Below are 26210 nucleotides of genomic sequence, written 5' to 3'. Positions count from 1 at the left end.
CTTCATTTGAGTAACAGAAAATTGTCATTTCATCAGGCCTTTCTTTACAAAAAAACCCCAGAACAAAACAAAACAAAAAAAACCCACAACATGCACTTCACACGTTTACATTTGTTTACAGGTAAAAAACAAAAGAAAAATAAAAGAAGCATACAGACATTTGAAAAGGGCGCGCGAGAGAGAGAAAAGAGAGAAAGGGAGGGAATGGGCGTAGCAATACTGATTCAAAACTGAAATGGAAGACAGTTTCTCCCTAGAACACTTTAGGGTTTTCAGAGTCCTTATTCCATAAAAGGAATATACTTGAAACACATCCCATTTAGGTGAGATGAGACTGCTAAAATACATACACAACTAAAAAATATGAGTCTTTTTTTTTTTCCATCCGTTATCTCCTAAGTGTTTTTTGTTTTTTATGTCTATTGCATAACAGCAAGAAACTTGCTTTCTTCTGCAAGTGAGGTCAACAAAGAGCTCATGTCCCCAATAGCCATGTTGGTTGTGCTTACAGGCATAGCTGGGAATGTAAGAGATGTTTGGGGAGTGGTGAGGCGTGAGGAATTGCGGGAGACATTTTGAATGATACTTGGGCTCAGGGCTCCCGAAATTAGGCTGACATGGTCCCCATCATCTATGATAGCATCAAAATCTATCTGCACACCCTCTAGACTGTTGTTGTCAATGCTGTCAACTGTGCTTGACACTTGGTTAGCCCCCGGGGAAAGAAGCTCAGATGAGTTTTCAGTTGCAGTCCCCTGTAGCAGGCAGCTGGCTTCTGAACCAAAGAAAGAACCTGTTTTCATAGCTTGGTGGCTAAAGCCCATGGTTTGGTCATATAACTGACCAGAGTAATTCTGCATGTTAGAGCAGAACTGCTGTGATTGACCTTGCATTTCCATCTTAATGGTGTTTACCCTGTACGTCTGGTTGCCATCACCTACGTGTCTTTGCTGTTGGGACAGGTTGTTTCTCAACATGTTTTGCCGTCTATTGCTGCCGTAATTAGAGCATGACTGGTAACTTTTGGCCACTGACAAACCTGAAGGTTGGCTACCAATGGTGTGAGACACCAATGGACAACTCTGAGGCCCTTGATACAGGCTGCCTTGTGAGGTAGGACTAACCTGCCCTAGCATCATTTGACCAGACTGATTGACTCCCTGGTAACGAATGCCATCTCCAACTGGCTGGCTTTGCAAATATTCCTGTTCCATCATATTCCTGTCCTGCATCCCGTTGGCCATACTGGTGGTTTGATCACTGGATGCCAGGGGATGGCTGAAATTTTGCTGGTTCCCATTCACTGGCATGTTGCTGATTCTCAGCTTCTGCCCTTGTACTGCCATGCCACAGGAATTGTCTGTCACCCCAGACATCATTGCTTGCCTGCCCATGCTTTCACTGTAAGGCTTGTTGGACTGCATGCTGAAAGAATTCCCGGCTCCGCTGCCAAGAGTCATATTTTGCTGCAAACTGTAGGAAGTGTTGCTCTCCATCAGGTTCCCATAGCCATTCTGCTGGGCCATGTTGCTTCTCTCCAGGTTCTGTTGCTGAACCATCATATTGTTGTGCAGTCTGAAGGCCCGAGCCTGCTGCACTGCTGACCGCTGAGCACATTTCAGCTTTGAAGGAGATAAGTCTGAACTTCCTGAGCTTACTTCATTCCACTGAATGGGCAAGTCGCTCTTATTTGCCTCGGGACCCGCCTGCTGACTGCTCGGTGGAGGGGCTTGGTCAAAGTTGCTGGAATTGTTGTTTCCTGAAACTGAGCCGTGATGCATTTTGTTGCTATCTAGGACATTGTTCAACAAATGGTCGTACATGCCCTGGTTCTGGGAATTCAGATACTGGACCACGTCATCTGGCAGGAGATCCTCATCATTCAGACTGCTACCTGCTTCCATTGTAGCAGCCTCCAGGGCGACGTTCTCGCTGATGCTTGGAGGACAGGGGGAGCTGAAGCCGCGGAAGACGCCACCCTCAGAACGGGTGTAGTTCTGAAGAACAAGGTTGCGCTTTTCCATGGATGGAGGCAAAGCAGGAGTGTTAAAGCTATTAAGACTGTTGAAACGCTGGACTCTGGGGACAGAGACGTTGTCGGAGGCCATTCTGACTGGATCACTGGCTCTCCTTGTCCCATTTCCTAAAGCTTCGTGAGACAGAAAATGCCTCCTGCTGTAACCATTTGCACCACCATCACTACATCTTCGAGGGACGTTCACTGGAGGCAGTGGAGATACTCCAGACTCCCTGCAGTCACCCAAGAGTGCCATCCTTGTCTTGAGGCTCATCCTCTCCATGTTAGGCAGTGGAGTTGGTGGGGGTCCACCAGTAGCTGCTGCATATTTAGCTTTCAGCCTGTATTGCTGGGCGGGGGTGAGGCTGAGAAGACTCGGCAGGTCATCACACTGGCTCGCTTCACTGGAGCGCCGGGAGGCATCCGTTGAGATGGGGTCGTAGGAGTCTGCAACGCTCACGTTCTGCGGTCTTCCCTCTGCCTGGGAGGCGTCGCTGGACCTCCGGCTGGAGAAGCAAGGTGAGATTCCAGAGGACCTGCGGCTGCTCAGGTAGGCTGAACTGATTGTGCTAGTATTGCTGTCCCTCCTGTTCAGCATGTTCAACACAGTGATGTCCGTACTTGAGAGTTCATTCCTGTTTGGCAGGATAGTCATGGATCCTCCGACACTGCAGCTGCTGTTCGACTGGGTACCTGCGGGTAAAATTCACAGTTAAACAAGGAGGTACTATCCAGAAACTGGTGTGGAAAACACGCAGTAAAGAAGTAAGTGGAGTATAGAGGAAGAACATCATCACAGCCAATTATAGCAGGGCTCTTTCTTGCAAGAAGTAGGGATAAAAACTGTCCTTAGGTTAAAAGCTAATTCGGAGACTCAAGGGTAACATTTCAGTGTGAATCCCAGCAGAAAATTTATAGCCCATAGCCACAAACTGTCATCAGCTGGTGCAGTACTCCAGCCTGCAGTGCAGCTATGCTGGCTGATGTGCCAGGAGGACACATTCGTAAGGGAGCTTTTTATAGGCAAAATATAATTGAACAGGCATTCGCATGGATTGGCAAAATATACAAATTGGAGGCTATTCAAGGTCATTTCTAATACTTCTTGAAATATTCTTGAAATAACTCCTAACAACTGCAAAACATCTTTGCTGGTTTCCTTGTTTTGGTTTGGTTTGGTTTTAAGTAAACAGGATACATTTCTTAATTTTACATAGTTTCTTTTGATTGAATGGGTCTCAGAAAACCTGGGCTGCCACTGCTGGGTGGAGCCCAGAAACCTACAGACATGCTGTAGGCAAAGTAGGGGCAGCAGCAACATCCATTTTGGTCATGAGCAGCTCTTTGGAGGAAAACAACTGGGGATCTTCAGAGTTCAACCTCGCCTTGCTCCCATTCATGGATATCTGCCCTCTGCAGCAGTAGCATCTGTACATATGATTTCTTCTATGTGTAGGAACAGGTTTTTAAGGGGAAGCCCACCACATCTCTGCAAAGGCTGCCTTGCAAAGGCCTCAACAGAAAGACTTCCATACAATAAACTCACAGGTATTTATTTCTTCTACCTTGTCTCAAAACAAGACAGAATTATGATGATCTTGGGTCAAAACCTTTAACTGTAGTGAATATTTAAAATGTGATTCATGGCTCCCTCACTGGCTCCTGTTCTGTAAAACACAGGACTATCAGACTTCTCAGAGGGTGGGTAGAAGAACTTGCAACGAGGGAATAAACAGAAAGTGATCAATTTACAAACCATTTCACAGCTGCTGAGTTTCCCGAGCTGTGCAACTCCTGCAAGAGTTGCAAGATTGAGCTCGCAAGCAACAAGATTAAGGACAAAAAGCATTATCACTCCTCTTATGTGTATCTCACCATTTCCTATGAGAGGCGGCAAGGTTGGGGCTTTGGAAGGTGGAACGGGGTTCAGTCTTGGAAGCATTCCATTAACTTGTTTCAACCTTTCTAACTTCACTTGCTCCATCCATTTGGTCCCTGTCATGTTCCTCCTGGCCTGTAGGCCAAGTGCTGTGGTGGCTGTGGAAATGGTAGAGTCCATGATTGGGGTTTCATCGATGACACTGAGGTCTCCTACACTACCACCACCGGTCAGAGTAAGCTCGATCCCATTGTTGGAATAGTTGCTGATGGGGGACTGTTCGCTGCTGCATGTAGACTGACCACCAGGGCTTGGCTGAGATGTCTGTTGGAGGGAAGTCAGAGACAAAGGAGCGTGAGGATCAAGCAAACAATGTTAACCAGAGCATTTGTGCTAAATGGAGCCAAAGATACAGGTATAGAAAAGTTCAGCCTTAAATGGTAACAGTGATTGTTCTTAAGGAGGCTTTCTAGATACTGGCTTCAACTGCAGTGAAAGGCATTGTAAAACACAAGACTAAAATTGCCTTTCACATGTTGCTGAGGGTATACAATGTATCTCCATAAGACATTTATCTGAGTAATTCCCAGAGTTACTTCTATCACTTCAAGCCATTTGTGAGCACATATGGATGGATACCCTACTTTGCTCATGTGCTGTTCCCAGCTGAAGCTGCAGCTCAGAAAAACCAAACCAGAATTCAGCCATGTTACAAAGTATTAGTTTACACTGCTAGGCTTGCAAACAAACAAACAAACAAACAAGACTCCAACAACATTGGAATTTGGGTTTTTTTAATTAGACTTGTGGCTAAAGAATGTAAGCATTTTCCAGGCTTAAGGCTCATTGTTACAAGCAGTGGTTGGCCTGAAATGTTGGCATGTAATAAAACAAGGACAAAGCATCGTGCAAAAAATACTGTATCATATTATCAGCATCCTGTGACCCTGGGAGCACTCAGGTCTAACTTATACCTCCTCTTATACCTAACTTACACCACCTCTGCCCTGAATCAAGAAGGTGATGATCTACTAAATCAAATCCTTTGTTTCATCAGAACTTAAGATTTTAAGTGGAAGAATTTAAGTAGACAATACAGACTGCTAATCTGCAGGGATATAAACATGCCACAATAACATCTTCTTTCTTAACAGGGAGTGTTCCCTGCTGCTCTAGCAGAACTCTTGCTGTGGGGAAACACAGGCTTGATTTACTTTTCAGACTTTTTATAAAGTTCTCTCAAAAGAATTGGAAAATGAACAAACTGACAGACAAAACAGAGGACGACAGACAGAAGTCTCAGGACTTAATATCTCACTGTAAGGTTCTATCAGTGTGATCACAAATCAGTGGGGCATGCAGTATCATTTTGCTCACAAGAACAGTTTCATGTAAGTATTTAACTTTAAAGGTTTCTGATGTGGTTTTGTTTTTTGGGTTTTTTTTCCTGCCACTCTGTGATCTTTATGTACATTTTACTGAAAAATGCTGTCTAGAATTTCTCAAGTGCCAGAGACGACTCTTTAAACATCGATGAATGAAGACACAGATTTATGGCACTACTGTAGTTTCCTATGCCCCTAAGGAGTCCATTTGAGATTCAATCATTATTTTATTATTTCTAACTTGGATGATGATACTTAGAATTTATGAGGCCACACTGAGCAAGTTCATTTCCAAATCCTGACCATAGCAGATTTGGTGACAAGAATAGAAACAACAGTTATTATACAGAAGAAAGTTTGTATTTCTGGGCAATAGCTCCATGCCATATGGAAGAAGAGTGGTAGTGATCAGAAGCCTGTTCTTGTAGCACATGTCAAGATCACAGTGAGGTAGGGTACAGAAATAAGAACTGTATTATGCAGGACATATATTTCTAGATGTGGAATACACAAAAAAAAAAGGATGTCTCATGCAGAGGGGAAAGTACAAAGACATTTCTGAAGATATTTCACCAATATAAGCCAGATTTTTCACATGTCAAGTGTTGCAAAATGTTCACAACACATTACAACTGGGAATGTGCTTGATGGATTGCACATTACTAAATAAAGAAATGACTGAACAACAGGCAGAAGACCAAAATAAAAACATATATAATGTTGGAATAAGAAAAATAGCAGAAAAGTTAAAATGCCCTCACCTTATTACCCACTGTCCTTAGGAAGTTAGAATAAGACATTTAAGAGCATTAGACAGAAAAGACATTGGATTAGTTGAAAACCAGAAAATATACTTTAATTCATACATGCAATGAAAAGCAAGAAACACAGAATTATCTTTAAGATATTATTTTCAGTGAGAAATATTTAATACTATGTAAGCTAAAGGCATTAGTACCCCTCTTCCACAAATTTTCCTGTTAAAACTGTGTTCAACATGCCTCAGTAAGGCTACACATTTACCTAGCAAAGCAAAAGAGATTTTGCTCCTTTGTATACTAAGGTAGTTATCACCAAAGATGGCAGAAGACCTCCTTTACACTTCAGCAGGAGTTTACTCTGAGCCCTTCAAAGGTTTTGAATTGAGTATTAATACTGAACAGTTTCAGCATAAGCCTTAGGCACAACATAGCAGTAACTCATATTTCAGTGAGTAATCACTTTGAATTGCAGCATGATTAACAGTATGAGCAGAATTTGGAGGGCTCGTATTTGTAATCCCCAAGGGCTGGATACAGATGAATCATAGACCCAGATGGGGAAGAGGATGGAGCGGCTGCCTTTGAATTAACCCTTGTGAAGAGGGCAGATGGCACATGAAATTCAGGCAAATAAAAGAACTTGTGTATTCAAGATAGCGGCTCAAAAAATGGAATATAGTCCTCTCAACAGTTTAATGCAATACGTTAAGGTAAACCAGAGAAAAGACCTGCAGGCTGTCAATTCAACTTGATTTAGTTAAACTTGGACTAGGTTAACTTGAGTAAGTATCAGATAAACATAAGAGGTCACATCACAACAGAGATGTTATTAAAAGATGCCCATCTGCTGTTTAAGAAAGTCAGTTCATCCTGCTTCAGTTTGATCCATGACCCAAAAGCCTCAAGCCCCTAAAATTTGATTGCTTTCCCAGGTTCTCCAAAAATGATCATCATCAATATCATCATTGTAGTCATTTGGACTTGTGGTTTGGTTTTTTTCTTATTCTGGCTTTCAGTCTGCAAGATTCAGATTCATCTTTCTTCTGGAAACAGAAGAGTGCAAAAACTTTTTTTTTTTAATGAAAACTCTGATTCTCTCATACTATGCTTATTCCAGAAGATGGAGATTTTCAAGAGAAACAATTATTGTGGCAGTTGCCAGCAGTGCACTTATTCTATATCGCACAGACTATTTGTAATCTTTTTATTTGCTACTTCTTAGGCCTTAAAAACATTTTACAATGTAAACACAGAAGAAGACCTCAAAAAAAACAAGCCTTGTGAGCTACTGTTTACAGACTTGAGCATTTCCTAAAGGGATTATTAACTGGTTGCAGGAAGAACAGGACAAAGGGAGTGGCACGGTGTATTGCATACCATTGGTTTTTCTGACTTGACCGCTTTCACTTGGAGGCATTCTTCCCGCTTTGAGGTAGTGTTGCTGAGGTCCTTCTGCTCCCCAATTGCACCCTGAGTCTGATGGCCTGGTGACCGGGTCTGAGAGTGGCTGCCTGGGTCCCTCGGTGGCGGAGGCCTTGGGTGGATGTCTCCCCGCTGCTTCTTGGTGACGTGCGCCTCCGGGCCGTGCACGGTCTTCACGTGCTTCCGGAGGGAGCTGGGGTCTGTGTAGCGCTTCGTGCAGCCCGGGATCTTGCACACATACGGTTTCTGACAAGACACAAAACCCACCCATATCAGATTTTATTCCATGTGGGACTACTGAAGAACTCCTTGGAGCACAGCTGGCGTCACAGTTATATGCTTTCACAGTGAATTTGTTACCTAATTTATGGTCTCTACAAATGAATCATAGAATGGTTTGGGTTGGAAGGGACCTTAAAGATTATCTATTTATCCAATCCCCTCCCAATATGGGCAGGGACCCCTTAGTCAAAGCCACATTCAAACCTGTCCTTGAACACATCCAGGGATGTGGCATCCACAGCTTCTCTGGGAAACCGCTACCAGTGCATCGTTACCCTCACAGTAACCAGTTTCTTCCTTATAGCTAATCTAAATCTACTCTCTTCCAGTTTAAAGCCATCACCCCTTGTCTTATCAAATTGTGACTGCATCTAGTTAAAACCATTAGTTCTCCTTGGTTCAGAATCAACTGCACATTTGATTGAGGGCAGAGCCTCTCATGGGTACCAACTGGCAGAGCTTTCACTTACCTTAGCAGAAAAGTCAATTCAGCTATGCCAATTTATGAAAACTGCTTTAATTTTCACTCCTGTCCTTTGCCCTCAGCAGTTTGATAGCATTCCCAGAATGCCTAGTACCTACTACTTGACGATGAGAGAAACAACCCCCTTCAAAAGATACTGGACCATTTGTTCAGGCAGAATTAAGTGAGGAAGCATTTTTTTTTCTGTCTTCTTCAGATCACCAGCAGGATGTCAAAGTGTAAGATACATGCTATGAACATTTTCACATTGCAGCAATACATGCACTAGTACTATTATTACTGCTACTAGCATAACTTATCACTCAGTTTTTTAGAAACCACTTTCTTTATCTGTAGATTTCTATAGTTCACTATTACTGCTACTAGCGTAACTCATCACTCAGTTTTTTAGAAACCACTTTCTTTATCTGTGGATTTCTATAGTTCACTAAGCAATGTAGAATAAAGTAAATTTATTGTCTTATAAATTAACAAAGCCTTTTTTCTTGTATTATGAGGGGATTAGAAAGAAGAGCTGAGCACTTCCTAAATCCTTTAACTTCCTCAGGAAGCAAAGTATTGTTCACTCACTTTCATTACTGAATTATTTCCAAGAAACTACTATTTTAAAGGGTTTTTTTATACTAACCTTCAAAAAATAGAAAGAAACCCTCATGCAGAGTTTCTCAGAAGGATTCTCTCTCTGCTTAGACACAGCACTGTGGAGCCTTTGACAAATATAGCTTCGTCATAGCTGTCTAAGGCCTGAGACTGCTTCCACTGACATCAGTGGAAAAACCCCTGCCATTTACATGAATAGGAGCAAAAATGAACAATTTAGAGATGATGTTGAGCTACTGAGGCAGGTTTTCTCAGGTTGCTATGGAAGTACAAGTCACTTAGCTCTCCTCTGCATGAGTAAGGCATATCGTCATCAAGATATGTCAGCTACTTTTAAAGCTCTCTGTAGGTTACCTACTTAAAGCCAAAATGGCACTGCAAGCAAATGCTGAATTTGGTCTGTGTTTTTCGTTGTATTCACATCACTCCACCAGTATATGTTGCCTTAAAAGATTAGCCTGTTTGGGTGTGAAGTAATGATGAAATAAATGCTTCATTTGCCCCTGTGGCTGCACCTATCAGAAATCATGTGCAGCATAAAATTTCTCTGGTTGGCTTACTGTTAGACACAAAAGTAACACAGGGGTAGGTCACATCACCAAGTGTGAGAAGGTCTAACTTATTAACCAGGCAGCACACAGGTTGGTCCAGTGAATGAAAAAAGAAAGCTCAGGCAGCTATTGGCAAGACTTGGTGAACTTCCTTCTACCTTGGTGACCATTCACGAAATCGCTGCAGGGCTTCGGTGCCATTATTAGTTGACCTGCTGAAAACACACACAGCAGGGATGAGGAAACTCAGAGATGTGCAATGCCCTCTGCTTCCTTTGTGACTGAAGAGATGCTGCAGGGCAGGGACTGGAAGAGGATGAATGCTCCCTGGAGATCTGAATGCTACCTGACAGACCTGACAGCCAGCTAGAGAAAGATACAAGCTGTGTGGAAATAGGTATAGCTGCTATGGTATGTCCTGCCCTTCCAGTACTTCCAGTTTAGGTTAGAGGTGAAGGAGTACAGGGACATGTCAAGGAGGAGACAGTGGACTCTGAGATGTGAGACTGAGAGGATGTGACTCTCCATGCAACTTGAAATGGGGCAATAAAACATGGACAATGCAAGAAGATAGTGTGATTCCTAAAAAAGGAGGCAGCAGTAAGAGGAACACAGTAATAATGAGATGTTACACTGTTTGGAAACAGCTGTGACTGCCACAGCTGGTTTCCTTGAGAAAGGTTGTACTTCCTCTGCTGCATCCCTAGTCCATGAGGTCTGTTCAGAATGGAAAGAAAGAGTGCAAGAGGCCAGAGAAGAAGGAAAAGGCATAACTCAGCACTTAAACAGCAACCCATGATTTCAAACGTGGACACTGTGGCTGTCTGCAGCACCCAAAGTATGCTGGGGAAGCTGCATCCCAGCACATGCCTGGTGCCAACACAGACATGGGGGTGGGTCCAGGTACTCAATGAGCCCTTACTGCTCCAGAGGGAAAAATGATCCCAGCTTTACAGGGAAAACAGGATCTGTCCCTAGGTAATGTATGTGTTTCCATCAGACTCCCTCATTCAAAACTCTCCTACATGTAATAAAACGCCAGGTCTGTATGACATACTGTGCTGCTAAGAGGCATCCAGAACTTACATTCCTTTCAGGTTGCTGAGAGTTGCTGTGCCTGTCCCCTGTTATACATTGCTGTGACCACACTGTAAGTCTGTTCAACAATGAATTATATTAATCTTTGGAAGCTGTGCTTACTTACCTCATTGGAATGAGTCCTGTTTTGGTGCTTGGCCCTGTCAGATGCATTGGAGAAAGCTTTGTTGCAGCCTTCATGTTCGCACACATAAGGTTTCTCTCCGGTGTGAGATCTCAAGTGCGTTTTCAAGTTTTCTAGTCTGGAGTAGGCCTTTGTACAACCTTCAAACTACAGACAAGACATAAATCTGGTTTAGCTTTAATCTTTGGACTTGCAGGAAACAGCAAAAGTGGACTTATAAAAGTTTAGAAATTTTGCAAGCCGTCATAACCTTGTCCAATGTAGTTTTGATTTAGAGGGTTTTAATTTTATCCAAGCAAACTCCATCACAGCTCAAGTTAAAATGCTTTCACCATTATGTAAATCTTCCCTTACAGGAGACCACAGTATTCGTGTACTTTGACTAAGACTGAAATGCACTGCAAAGCCATCAGGAGCTGGTGGCCAGCAGTAATACCAAGCTCTGTAAGAGAAAGTGCCTTTAAATAATTAAGCAAACTGAGCCATGTTTAATAATGTCTTTTGGGGCTTCTTTCTACTTTACACTTGAGGAAGTGGGCTAAATCATCCAGGGAATCCCCTCTCCTAAAGCTTTTGTCATCTGGTTGTGCTGGATAACAAGGCAGACATGGCAGTCTCTTCTCCACAAGTCTGACAGACGAGCTCAGGGAATGCAGCACTCGTCCTGCTCTGTTTGTTCTCTGCACAGCCCCAGCTTCCCAGCACAAACCTGGAGCTCAGACCCCTTTACTTACAGTGCATTTGTGTGGCTTTTCCCCTGTGTGTCTCCTCATGTGGACCACCAGCATATACTGGGCTTTGAAAGGTTTTTGCTCCCGGGAACAGTCCAGCCATCGGCACACAAACTCTTTCTTCTCACCATGTATGTGGTCGTTGTTGATATGCTGTTCAGGTAGAAGAGAGGTCACAGCTTAACAGAAATACAACATCAGCTGTAGCCTTATTGTAATTTCACATTGGAAGAGCACCAGAGATTCAGGTGTGAACCAGGTCCTTGCAGTACCAAAAGAATAAGATCATCTGCACTTCCAAGTGACCACCGGGTTCAAATTATAGATCCCGCTGGAAGTCCACTGAGGCCCATGAGTTGTTTTTTTTTTTTTTCTGCTGAGATCAAAAGGGTTTGGATCAGGCCTCAGGGATACAAGCTGATAAATGGATCCTGGATAATCTCATGCACGGCTCCACTTGTGTGATACACATTGGGTACTGCTTTTGAAGAGCAGGGAAGCGTTACTTAAGTGCTGCTCAACATAAACAAGGTTTACAAAATCAAGCCTTTAGAAACGTATCCTCCAACCTGAAAAACCAATGGAACTGCTAAACCAAGTTTCCAGCCCAAATTTTAACTCACTCCCTGTTACCCATATTTTCTTTCAGTAAATGTATTTGGTTCAGTAAATGCACATGTCATGGCGGCGGAAATAAACCCCTATACACTGTGAAAATGAACTCTGAGTACAGAAGCATACATCAAGCCAGTTTTTGCCATTGCCAAGTCTGGCTCTGTCTGAATGTGTGTGGGAGTGACAGCTGCCCCAGCCCTGCTGACTCACAGGCATGTCTTTCTGCGGTCAGTGTCATCCACATGAGTGTGTCCAGAAGCAGGACAGGGCTGTGTACCTTGTACTGTTCCACAAAATTAGCTTGCCCTGTTTCTTTCACTAAGATCTAGTTCAGAAAAGCATTTAAAAATGGATTTAATTCCCTCTGTGTTTGAGCAGAAACAGGCAGGCGAAGCAGGGCCAGCCTCAAAATTAGTTTGGTTTTTTAAAAAGGTTGAACTGTTTCAATTTTTTTTTCACAGCTTTAGAAAACAAAAGAAGAGAAAACTACACCTGGACTTTCAGAGTCTTTTCTCCACTAGGAGCTACCCGACTCATCCTCCCTGACTCTCTTGGAGAAATCATTCCACACGGTTGTCCTTCTGTCATTGTGCCACTAGATGGCTGCATTACTCAGTGAATGACATTATTCCCACTAAGGTACCGCCAAAAAATCTTTCCAGTTTTTATTTGATCACAGCACAGGGATGTAATCTGCATCTGTTCCATAATGAGCCTACAGAAAATGCCAGCCATATAGAAACTCAGTAGCTCATACTGGAACACAAAGAAGATAATCCCAACCTTTTCTGAAGTCTTGAAATCAGACAGAAAGCCACATAAAATTACGTATGTTCAAAATTATCCACCATTGCCATGAAAAACAGACATCCATTGCCTATAGAAGTTGACAGCTTTTCTTCTGAAACTTTATTGCCATTTCTTAAAAGTTGTTATAGGGCTCAGGATGCATGAGCAGAGCAGAGGTGTTGGGCAACATACAACTTGTAATCTGCAAGAGTTAATGTTCCTAGTGCAGATCTGTATTCATAGTACACACACCTGTGCCAGAAGCATACACGTGCTCTGTGCTGTGAAATGGCATCAAAAGAGTTCAATGAGGGCAATGTGTGTTATTTCTTGAAAGAGAAAGAAGTAAAGGGACAAAATTAAATGCATTCCAGTAATTCATGGCCAAATCTCTCTGTAAACATTACAGACTGTGTGTTATGTGGTTAAACCTACACAGCCACGAGGGGGATGAAACTTGAGTGTGTGACACAGGCTTTCCATTTGATACAAAAACCTCAAGGCTGGATCAATCACTTCACCACAGCACCTCCTTTTACCTCCTGCTGTGTGGACACTCAGGCACCATGGAGGCTCTTTCAGAGAAAATCTCCATAGGACAGTTTTTTCTCTTTGTCCCTGCAAATCAGCTTGCTCCCTGTGCTCTAGACCTCTAACCTTTAACAGCATGAGAATCCTCCAAAACTGACCTTTCTCATGGGCCTAAAAGTCCTTTCCTCACTCCCTCCCCAGCCCAGGCTCACTGCAGCAGCTGACAAGTGGTGATGATCATTTGCCTCTCTCCATCACTGGCTTACCTGTCAAATATCTTGTGATCATCCTCTGGTCTCTCACAACTGTGGCCCTCCATACACATTTGCCCTGTTCTCTTACTCTATCAATCCTTTCCTAGACTCTCTGATCTTCCTACAATCAAACCCCTCATTGTGCTGTTTTCCCTCATTGCTCTGATGCTGCAAGTGGCCCCTGAGAGCTCACCTGTAAATCCATCTCATTCTCATTCAATCCCTCTGAGGACCCTCACCTTTAGGGAAAGCCTGGAATAAATGAGCCTGTGATCTGCTAATCTGAGTAATTTATTTGGTTCACAGGTGAGCTGCTTAATTGCTTTTTGCAGAGGGATCATATTTTAGCAGACCTACAAACATGTCCAAATACTGAAAGGCTGGTCTGGAGGAAGACACTTGCTAGAAAATCAGCACCAGCAGCGCTGTCAGGTAAGGAGAGTCACAGTATTTGTCATCCTGAGATTCAAACACCTTCACTTGCTCAAGTTATGATGAGAAAACTCATCAGCCACCTGCTATGGACGTGTAGGCAGAACTACACAAATGCAAACCATGAACTAAATCTACACTGGGATTTTTTTACCATTCTCATTTGGGAGAAAGAATGTGTAATTTTTGCGACATGTTTAAAGAGGAGGGAGGTCTCACTGTGCAAACAACATCATTTGGAAAAGTTCAGAAGTTTGTGAACTCTGGCATTCAGGTTCTTTGACTCAGATAATTACCTTTGGATTTTACACGGTGTTTTTGGCTCCCTGGTCTCTATTATGAGAGGAAATGAGCAGTTTTGAGCTTGTAAAACAAAGAACAGTCAGGAATAAGAGTATTATGCAAAGCAGAAGCTTTGGTACAGTACAATAAGGAATTATAGGGTTTCAATTTATAATCTGTTTGTAACCTTATTACACCCATGAAATGTCACATTCCAGGGACTAGATCAGAAGGATTTTTTTTTTCCTGGTGAAATTGAATTTTGATGCAGTTTCAGGGTGTGAAAAGGCTTTTCTTTTAATTTTGTGGGCCCAAACCTGCAAGTTTTACTTATGTCCATAATCCTTATTACCAGTAAATAGGCGCATGAAAGCCAATGATATTACTCCCTAGTGTCAGGTTTGCCAACATAAGGCTCTGAAGCATCAGCTCTGTATTATTAAGAATTTCTGACCTGAAAAAAAAAAAGCCCCCATTAAAAGCTGGAATTCTACAAGCTATCTCCCGTTGCACACAGCTCCAAAAAGCTGCTGAACAGGGGTCATTTGCAGAATACCAGTCACTTTCATGCTACTTCAATGCATATTACCAAACCCCTGTTTGTCCTGGCTCATTTTCTATTCTTTAAAAAATGTTGTTATTATAATCCTGTTCCAAAATGCCCTAAAATGAACAGAGGGAGCTGACCTAAATACTGATTTTGGTCTCAGAATGACCTGCCTTTGAAGGAGGAAGCTCTGAGATGGATTTCAATCCCAGAGCATAAAACCCCACCAGATTAATTGAAATCAAGGCTGAAGTTTGCCCGTCATCTCTACTGGGCAATCTCAAAAACCAGAGGTAACAGGAACTTCAATCCACAGTATCCTGGAAACATAAATACTTACATGGTAAGAAATACTACTGAAAAGGGAATGCCTTAAATCATGCATGTTCTCATATAATCCATACCAACTGTACCTGTTACTCAATATTGCAGCAGATGAGGTGACACTGGAGGCAGGATCTGCAATAACCTTAAGTGTTCCATTTCCCTGCTGCAAGAGGGTTTTTAGAAGAAAGGAGAATCTGTGCACGTCCTAGCTGACTGCATGGTACCCGTTAGCCACCCAATACATAAACAAAGGCCAAATGTGCTCTCACAGCAGTCAAACAGCAGGAGGAAAAGCCTCTCCATACCAGTGGAAAAACTTAGGAACATCAGAAAAAGAACATCACTGCAACTGAGATTGCATCTGAAAGCAAAGCTCTATTTGGTGGCAAGAGCAGAATATTTTGGAAGAATCTCACATTTCTGTTTTCTAACCTAGACTTGCTACCCTAGAGTATAGGAGGAAACTGGGAAAAGACCATGCTGTATTGGTATAACGTGGTAAGTTCGTGGCTGAGTGAAAGGCATATCACCATTGCCAAAATTAGGTTTAATTTCAGTTATACAATGACAATTTCAGACTTTTCTCTTCTCGCGGTTCTTTCCCTGTATTTTAAAAACCTAAAAAGGAGGTGCTAAATAACTTCTCACTAGATCTCACCACTGACATTAAGCAGAGGCAGCATTTAACCCATCTTCTAGCACAAATCTCCCCCTGTACTGTAGTGCCACAACAAGCCCCTCAAACCAGCACAGCTGCTGCATTTGATGCATGGGGGACAAAGTGCAAAAGGTGAAGAGGCATCGCAGGGGAATGGCTGCTAAACACAGCTCGTCCTGCAGCTGCACAAGAGAGCTGTGGAGCCCACAGAGAGGACATGTGGCAGAGGCTGTGTCTGGCACTACCTGACTGGAAAGCTCTGAAGCTGGTTTGGAAAGGGATTAGCTGTCCCTGACCTGCAAGGCCTGCAGGGTACACTTTTATTTCTGTGTTTTGCATAGGCCATGTAGATTTGTCCTTAAAGCCCACATACAGTTAGAAACAGGTTCCTGGTCATCAGGCCCATCCCCTCATTATGGCAAGTCCCACTGCACATAATCCTGGTCACAAACAGAGCTTCAGCTTCTAAGTACCCTGGTGATCAGCTCCCTCTGGTCCCAGTGGAAGGCGCTTCTAGAAGTCCCTCTTCTGCTGGTTAGCAACTAATTTCTAATTTCAATTTATTCACAGCCAATTTACATTCATTTGTTCTCGTGCCAACACTATCCTTTAGCTTAAACAGCTCTGCTTCCCTGCAGAGTGTTTAGTTCTCTCCCTTCCCCACCCTAACTAACGGGCAGACAGCACTCCCCTCTCTGTCTTCATTTGCTGGATTAGATAAACTAGTTCCTTCTGGTCTTCTCTTCAATGACCAAGTCCTCATTCCTCCCTTAACCTGCTTTGGCTTGAGGTGGGGAATTCTGAGTCCCATTTGTCATTTTGTTCCCAGATTCCCCATTGTCACTTTGATGACTGTATTAGTCCATCAGGTGCTCGCTCAGCCTCTTCACCTGCTCTAGTACAACTTCAACCTTCTTGACCAGAATAGTGTGAAGTACACCAGGGCTCACCAGACTTGGTGTAACAGCATTCCCTGTCACCACTTAGGCACAAGTACAGACCTCACATTCACTTTAGACTTGAGACTATTACCAGAGCCTCTGAGTACCTCCTAGCTTGTGAAGGTACCTCTCCTAACAACAAACCTCAGCAAAGATATCTTCTACTATGGCCACAGTTGAGGCAGAGACTTAAGGCCCAGGAAAGCTGAAAGCTAGAGGCCACATTCATAGAAGTTTTTAGATCTCTGATTCCCATTAGAAGTAGTCACTTGTTCATGAGTGGTGGGCATACTTCTGAGGTTCTTGACCTACACAGCTTCCTGAGATAGCCAAGGGACTGCAAAAAGAATATCAGTGTTCAGAACAGTGACAGGGCAGCACTTAAGCAAGTCCCCAAGCTTGCCTGCTCCCCAAGGATGCAATATGTGACTCATTGCTGCTCCTTGTTACCATTTTAGGTAGTCAGACAACTAAGAGATGACATCAGACTGGCCTCCCTACCATCTCATTAACATCTTGATAAAGGTTGACTCCATGATCCACAGCAAGATGAACAGACAAAGGCATTGTAAAAAAGTCAGGATATAAAGGAGGTCCTGGTGAGCCAGGAAATCTCCTGTGACAATAGAAATCTCATTGTGAGGAGGAAAAAAAAAATGGATCACCATGGAGTGAAATCCTCAGCAGACTTCTCAGACACATTCCAATCACTGCAATCGAGTCTCTCTCTAACCTCTGTGACTCTCTGGTAAAACAATGCATGCATTTTAATTTCCTCTTATCTGATGGAAAATAGGTATGGATCCTGTCTGTCCTTTCCCTACTAAAGATTTTGCAGGCACAACCAGGCCAAACAGCTTCAAGAGACCAATGTCTGCTCCTTGCTGCTCAAGTTGAGAATACACTTTTGACCCCACGTCCTTAGGGTGGCATAAGTACTTAAGCCATTTTTAGTTCCTGAGATGGAAGAAGCACTTAAGCTGCTTTAAGCCCTTATGGTGGCATAAACTCTTGAGCTGGTTGCAGTTCCTAAAGCCAAGTGGGAGCTATGCATGAAGAATTCTGCACTTCCAAATAGGCACATGCCTGTGGAGAAGCTCAGACAACTATCTCCAACTTTCCTTTGGATGCACTTATTGTTATTCTATTAGAGTTCTTGACACTGTCTTTCATACTTTATGGAAGATTTAAGAAATGCTGTTGTGACAGATCTCTGCTAATGCTGATTAGCAACATGACGATTTATACAATTTGCTGATCTGGCCCAAAGCAGGTCAGTGCCTCCATGGTCTTGACCCCTTTACTAAAATGAAATACACACAGTTAAGATCATCTGGATCTTAAAAGCACTGAAGAGCAATTTCCTTGGTGTATAATGAATACACTAAATAGCCTGTGCACTGCACTCCTCACCTACAGTGTTTGATCTTGTCACTCAAGCTCTACACTTAATTTTCAACATTTTCCACTATTAACAAATGAAGCCCCTTGCTCCCCGTAGATATGGTCATGATTGCAAACTTAAATGAAGACTAGTGGCACGCCACATTTCATAATCAAATATTTTTGGATTACATGTGAGAAGACTGTGGCTTTTTTAATGGTTATAGAGGTTTAACACTAGCCAACAACTACCTACCAGGTTCATTCCCACCAGCCCCTGCCAGCAAGGATGAACTGGCAAAAGGTAAAATACATGGGTTGATATAAGAATAGTTTAAAACCCAAAATAAAAACAATAATAGCACTAATAATGACAATGATGAAAAGGGAGGGAAGAACAGGGACATGAATAATAGCCAATAGAATCAAGCAATGCACAGTACCCTTGGTCACCACCTGCTCACTGATGCCCAGCACACCCTGAACAGCAATTGGCCATGCCAGCCAACTTCCCCCTTAGTTTATATCCTAAGCATAATGTTCTGTGGTAGGGAATAACCCTTTGGTCAGTCTGGGTCAGCTGCTCCCGGCTGTGTACGCTCTCAGCTTCTTCTGCACCTGTTCCCTGGCAGAGCATGGGAAACTGAAAAGTCCTTGACTTAGAGAAGCACTGCTCAGCAACAACTAAAACATCTGTATGTTATCAATCTTATTCTCACACTGAATCCAAAATATAGAATGTACCAGCTGTTAGGGAGAAAATTAACTCTGTCCCAGCCAAGACCAAGATAAAAGCATTGCAAAATTAAATATATATACTGCAAATATTTGTAACTCCAGTATGACTAAAAATGTTTTACTCATTAAGAAAAAAAATTACTACATAGAGAAAGTTTCAGTTAAAAAATGGTTAGTTCAAAAAGGAGTGAAGCATGTGGAAAATGGGAAATGTAACTTACCTATTTTACAAACTTAACATTTGAACTCCGTGTCCATGATTGTTAATACTTAATTATAAGAACAAAAAAGAGATTCCAGTCAGCACTCCAGCTGAATTCATGCTTGAAGCTCATTTATTACTGTGCTGTTCTGGATACCCATTTCTGTCCCTTGAGAACTGGCAACAGCAGTCAATGAAGAAAGGGAGGAATCAAAATTAGAAGCCCTAAGTCAACTGAAAATTCATGATGATTTATAACTTGAGATAAGCTGTGTACGTAGAAGGACAGGGATGACAGGCGTAGGAGAAGGGCAGCATGGAAACCAGGGGCTGAAAGAGAGGATAGAAACAGTAAGAAAGGAGGATTCAAGTGTCTGAGGGAGCATTCCCAAATAAATGGTTGACTGAAGGGAACCTCAGAGATGTTGCAACAAACAGTTGGGGTCAATGGCTTTCTTGTACCAGCACAGCTGCCACTGGGAGAAGACTGGGTTTACAGTCAAATTAATGAGTAAAACTTAAGTAAAGATCTGGGGTTCAGTGTAACACATGGGCAGAGACTGTCCCTGTTTCATGGGGCACACAAGTTCAGAAGCAAGGAGTGCACAAAGGCCAAGAGCAATCAAACTAATAATGAATTTTTGCATTTTGTGGAGTTCACTGTACTCCTGAGCGGGAATCATCCTTTTACCTCAAGTGATGTCTAAGCAAGCCATGGTGAATCAAATGACTTTTTACATAGGGGATTGGATAAGTCCTGTTCTCTAAATGTGAAACTGTATTACTAACAAACAGGAATATGCTAATTCAAAGGACACAGCTCACCAGAACTGTTTGCTTTTTACCTCCTTCCTTCAGCTGAAAATATAGGTCTGATTATTTTTTTTTTATCTCTCTGTCCTAACAACAGCAATAAAATTTCTAAATCCCCCAGTTAAAAAAAAAAAGGTATTTTCTTTCTGCTTCTCCTTTTGTTCTCTTGCAGTAAATCCTGTAGTTGTCTTTGTTGCCTATCAATAGGTTAAACATATCCAACTTGTATGTTTAAATGCTAAAGACAGAGAAGTCCCCATGGATACGTCAATCATTGGCTCTTGTACAAAGAAAATACTGTATTTTGCTCAGAAGAGCTTTCTGTGGCAATTTAAACACAGTGAGACAGACACAATATCCTGGAGAGAGGAAAACCTGCCTTATTACATTCCTGACCCAAGAGAAAGGATCTGCCCTTAGGATATAAAGGGAATCAGTGGGGGGAAAAAAAGAGAAAAGTTATCTAATCCTAAAAATAAAGACAGTGGTTCATAATACAGCATGACCTTCTTTTAATCTCTGATATAGCAGTTATCCAGTATGGATGTGATAGAATACCAACAGGGCAAACACAGCTTTCTTGTCAGGCTGGGAAGCAGCCCCCTCAGCCTGTATCTGTTTCCAGGTTTTGGACAGCTTTTTGGTAGACTCTGGTATATTCTGTGGAGTGAATGGAACTTCTGGGATATTGCAGGGATTCTTTCCCAATAAGATCACATCTTGTTCTTGTTTCATTTAATATACATATATTCACATATGCAGTACAGTTCAGTCTGTTAGCAGCAAAATGCACACTCCATCAAGGGCAATGTTTTACAGCTCTCCCTTGATTTCCTGGGTCAGAGCATGCAGCTATAAAGCAATGGTCAGAAATCGCATCTTTATTTGCTAAGCCTGAAAATCTAAGAAATGAGATTCTGCCAGGACATCAACATAGCTGTTGTGGACATTCATCATTCCAGTTATACAGTGGTAAGGAAAGGTGTTTCTATTTGTTTGTTTCTTCTCTGATGTTCTCTTCCATAACTCTCAAAAATCAAGTGCCTTGTTTTCCTTGGAACTTGTATTCTTGTATTACTAGCTGGGGCACTAATAGGCGAAGCTGGTATGGTACAGGAATTCCAGCCTTCTTTACTCCTTTTTTTTCCCCCAGCTGTAGAGAAGTAATTTTTCCATGCATGCTGTCATGATACCTGGGTTTTACCATCTCCTCCAGCATGATGCTTTGTATCACATTTGCCTTAGTTCAAGCAATGTATCACAGCTGCCCTACTTAATTTTTTTTTTTTTTTTTTAACAAGAAGGCTTCACTTCTCTCTTCAGCCACCTGTCCAATCTGTGACTTGCCCCAGTACAGGCTAATTCCATTTTCGTGAGGAGGCTGCAGAAGGACCTGATAGTGGAAACCACAAGCCAAATGCTCAAGTCAATTGTTCTCAAACAGGGATGTTTTGGTTACATCTCTGCTCTTCAGGGAGGAGCCCTGCTCTCCTGAGAACTACTGAAGCAGGGAAAAATGCAAAAGGGTTACATGAGGATGACAAATCCTTGGAGCACTGAGATGAAGGAGCCTGTAGGGCAGAAGTGCCCCTGCAGTGTTCCTGGAACAGTAAAAGGGGCCGACTGCAAGCTGAGCACTCCTGGTGTTTCTCCCAGCACCTTCTCCTACCTGCCTGCTGTCTGCAGCGCTTCCCAGCTCTCCTGGCTGCCCTCCCTGCACAGCTCCTGCAGGCTGTGTTGCATGCTCCACACCACTGCAAGGGTGCTGCCAAACTCTCCTCCAACTTCCACTTGCTGCAGGATCTTTCCTGGTGTCGATTGTGTGTGTTTGAACACACAGGCTGAGAGCCGCTCTGAGCATCTGAACTGCTGTGCTAACTGCACAAAAGCTTGTCGCTGTACGGTTTTTCCTTTTTAAAAGGCAACGTCACAGGAAGAACTCCATTATAACTTTCAGCTTCACCAAGATTTCAGCAATGCAAAGAATTCACTTTTACAAAAATTAGCTTATATATATGTGTATATATGTCTCACTTCTACCTCCTTTTTTTAGTGCTCTTCCCATTTAGGTCCCCCAATTACACCTATACATTACACCCTCTATGTAAAGGTCATAGGATAAAAATATAGGGTAATTTGGCACCTGCAGTGTAACGAGAGCTCCAAAACAGACTACTACGGAGAAAAGCACAGGAAGAGAAAAGACAGGTTTGAAGTGTGTACCAGTGACAGAGAATTCAGACTTGGCTTGAAAGACCAGGATGGAAGAAGAAAGTTGACAAAGGCCATTTGCTGAAGGGTTTAAGGCCCACTGCTGACTACATAATGGAACTGTGATGTTGATCTTAACAGTGTAAGAGCAAATGAAGGTGGTCTTCTCCCAAATCCTGTACCCTAGCCCTGCACTGATGATCTTCAGCCTGTTCTGCCTGCTTTCCTCTCATTCTTCTCCATCACACATGCATGCAAGCTCTCCCAAAGGCTTTCTGAGAGGTGGCTACAGGGAGGAATTCTACAGCCTGAACTGCAGGGAGAGCTCCTGCCTTCAGGAAACAGCTCTACAGCATGATTTCAAGGAGGTGCAATGTCTGTTCAAGTCATAAGCTCACAAGAGAGGAAATTCACATTGCAAAGGTCCATATTCCCCTCAGATCCACTAGACATTCCTCTCTCAATTAGCCAAAGCAGTAGTGCACAAACAAGGGAGAAGTTTTCCTACAGTTGGATGGGGAAGAGGGTGAAGACTGGCCAAACATCTGCTTCACTGCTTCTAAGACTGCCAGTGAATGCTGCCTAGAAAATGGTACCTTCTAGGAGTGGCTGAATATGGAAGGAGAGAAAACCACCTGAGGCTCAACTTCAAAATTTTCTGCTTCATGATCTTTTCATTTAAGGATAAAAATTGATTTGACATGCAACTGCTGGAGAAATTCAGGAAAACCATGTTAAAAATCTCCCTCACAGGCAGTACCTGAGGTGAGCAATGGCTTACTCTTCTTTACAAATCTGAACTCACGTACATCTGTATACAATCTTTAACAAAAACATACAGGACTTACCTTAAAAAAAAATTGAAAAACTTGAACAGCTCAACACTTAGCACTGCTACAGATGTTACTATCACACACTTAAAAGCATATATTCTATTTCTGGATTTTTCTCTCTGGCAAAGACAGACCACAGAGGACTCCTGCCAGCACACATGAGAAGGAAGTAATCATAAAGAGGCATTACAGTAAGGTATTTCATCTTATTTGCAAATAGTATGAAGAATGAAAATACCATTCCTGCTTTTGACAGAAGCACACCAGCACACACGAGGCAGAACTAAATGCTTTGGATGTTTTCCCACATTTCTGCAGAAGACAAAAAACTATAGGCCTCCTTCCTGCCACCATAACTCACCCGACTTCAATGGAAATCAGACCTGCTGTATATATTAAACCTGAAATTAACTATTTTCCCCCCATATTGTTTGGCTTTGATAAATTCCAGCCATTGCTCCTGGCCAGGATGCACAGATCCTGGTTCAGTGAGCTGCTCTGCTGACACGAGCTCTTATGGCAGCCTGGAGCCCATTAAATTCAATTGGGTCCAACACACTGAGCTCTCTGCAGGAGTGGGGCTTTAGCAACTCCTATAGTTAGTTATTGAGCTGTGGGTTCAAACCATGCTAGAAGTAATAATATTCTCCTTTAACAAAGGGCATGTTCACAAGAAAATAAAATTGGAAGAGGTCCCTAATCTTTACATTCCAAAGCACAGACCAGAGTAGTGGAGCCAAGAAATAAAAGTTTAAGAGTAAAGATGCCTAGAGAAGAAAAAAAAAATGGAAGAAAGAAAGTACCCAGCAAAATATCCCAACAACTGGTGCACCAAATGAATGCATAAAGGCAGAGCTGTTTTATAAAAATTGTAAAGCTTTAATGACAAAAATCTGCTAAAATTTACACTGCCTTTCAGTGCATGTGTTTGGAAATACACTGGAACTAGTTTAGAATCAACAGGCTCTCAGAATTAAAATGTAACTATATATTACAGCAGCTTTATACAATTTTATATTAGCAGAGACAAACTGCTTAATCCCATGAACCAGCTTAGAAACCTATGAAAGGCTATAGCAAGAGAAAATAAGGAAAAGTTAAAACTACCATTTTAACAAGATTTAGAATTCTTCCAAACTCCAGGAGTGGTACAATGGGTCATCTATCTATGCAGAAAGATTAGCAAAGCATTTGATACTTTATGAAAAAATTAAATCACTGCCTCTTCTACTGAAAATCCTTTTTTCCTAAATGGGATAAATAGCAAGGTAAATGCCAGATATTTAACTGGGACCTGCTTTTCCATTAAGCATATGGGCACTACACTAAGCATGTATGTAGGACTTGCTGAAAAACATGCACCTCCTTTTGTTTAACCTTGGACCAGATTTTATAAAATCATGCACTTTCTTCTACTTTTAGTACTTTATTATTAATTTCAGCACAGCTAATAACGACCTACTTAAAATGAAAGAAAATATATTCCTCATCAGGATCTTCCTGTGTAAATCAATCAGTAATTCTTTCTAATTTTTTGTAAAGAGAGCCCTTGTGCTTACCACATGGACACATACAAATTGTTCATATGATTAAAATACCAATGCTTTGTCTGCAGAAAGAGACTATTGAATAACAGCTTTTTTTTTTCAATAAATGCACTTAGTGTCTCCTTATACATAAACTATGAAAGCTGCAGTTCAGATTAGAGATAATGCCTGATCCACATTTAGCAATGAATGGCACCAAAAACCTTTGCAAAAACTAGAAATATAGTGACTTAAAAACACGTAACAATTTTCACAGAAACTAAAATAAAAACGTTGGCAGTGATAAGCAATGCCAAAATCTTTACAGGCAATATATGTTTCAACATATATTTAATCACAGAGAAGATCCTGGTAGAATTAATCCAGCTTCAGTAGCTGACAGCAGCAGCAGTGTGTTAAAGCCACAACATCACAACTGGACTGGAGGAAGTAACTGGGGCTCTTCCTCCTAACACCTCCAAGAAACATGTCTAACAAGCTTCAGCACATGCAGCAGTTTATTGCTGCTCTAAGACCTCCCTTGGGTTTTTTTACTGGAGATCCACTTAGAATTTCCCTTTTGCATCCATGCTAGGCTTAATCATCCCTGTCACATCCTAGCAAATTCAGGGCTAACAAAGGTCTCTGTCCCATTTTAGAAGTTAGTCACACTTGATGTTTCAGGCAACAGCAGCAGTTACCTTCTTTTATCTTTTTTTGCCATTTTTCTATCCTCTCATATGTGCCATAAACAGTGCTGCATCTAAAGATGTATGTTTGAGCTGTTGCAATGAAAACTGTGCAGGATTTCTTAGCAGAACATGGAGTATCACCTAAAACACTTAAAAAAGAGCCGAGGCAATTTCTTTCTGTGCCTGCATTCCACACACTAACTTTAATTCACTTTTAGTGAACTTACAAGAACCTTTGGTAACTAAAAATCAATCCTAAATAGTCTGGTTTATCTCAAAGATTCCTATCTTCTCCTATACACCACTGTGGTACCATCTGAATGGGACAGACTTGTGCTGGTAGTCAACCCCAGAAATCTGCAGCAGCAAACCAAAGAACAGTCCTGTATCTCTGTAACTCTTCCTCACCCAAAAACTATTTAGAACTGGAGCCTGGCACTTTCAGAATGTCATATAAAACACACTTCTTTGTTCAGGCTTTTTTTACTAACCATAAGTGTTGGAATCCCCTCGGCAATTAATTTCCTGGCTGGTAATCCCTTGGCTCTGATCCATGCAGAGAGCGGCTGCACTGGAGGGAGGCGTGCAAGGCACATGCTCTGACTTTTCAAAATGAAGTGGTCTCTTGATTTAAATGACAGTAGCCAAGCCTAAAAATTTTGTACTTGCCCTGCATAATGGAGTAAGCTAAGCTCACTGTTAAACACTCTTTAAAGTTGACTGTTAAAGCCATAATATGTCAAATGGTCAAATACTGCAGGCAGGGTTTTCTTGGTTATCTGAGGCAATATTACACATAATAAGGCACAATAAAGAAAACACTACCCCAATGGTAGTGAGAGAGAGGAATTGTACAATATATTATTTGATAATTAGCACTGATAATGGTTTAAAGGAGATGGCCTTCACTTCACTTCAGGAAAACTTACACTAACAACAACAAAATCACAGCATATTCACAGTGGATTAAGATTCTCTACTCTCAGCTCTTGTACAGAGGTACAGAACTTTTGTGGCAATCCTGCCTGATGCTGGTAACTGGCAAAACACTGTATAATGAAAAGACCAGAGCTACAGGAATGCTTCTCCCTAGCAGCCAGGC

At 42.1% G+C, this 26210-nt stretch overlaps 1 protein-coding gene across 2 annotated transcripts in view; it reads right to left on the bottom strand.

Moving 5' to 3' along the window:
- Positions 1-419: 419 nt before the first annotated feature.
- GLI3 (GLI family zinc finger 3) overlaps positions 420-26210 on the bottom strand; it is a gene marked incomplete at both ends in the record, with an annotated part of 186634 nt that continues 160843 nt past the window's right edge. For both annotated transcript variants that reach the window (XM_084208535.1, XM_084208536.1), the window contains 5 exons: positions 420-2710; positions 3893-4220; positions 7420-7710; positions 10586-10750; positions 11338-11487. In XM_084208535.1, the coding sequence (XP_084064661.1) occupies positions 420-2710; positions 3893-4220; positions 7420-7710; positions 10586-10750; positions 11338-11487 (3225 nt within the window). The remainder of the gene's footprint in view (positions 2711-3892; positions 4221-7419; positions 7711-10585; positions 10751-11337; positions 11488-26210) is intronic.

Source organism: Fringilla coelebs (genome assembly GCF_963513975.1).
Source record: "Fringilla coelebs genome assembly, chromosome: 1".
In the NCBI taxonomy this organism is placed as follows: domain Eukaryota; kingdom Metazoa; phylum Chordata; class Aves; order Passeriformes; family Fringillidae; genus Fringilla; species Fringilla coelebs.
This window is presented reverse-complemented; position numbering and strand designations above follow the sequence as displayed.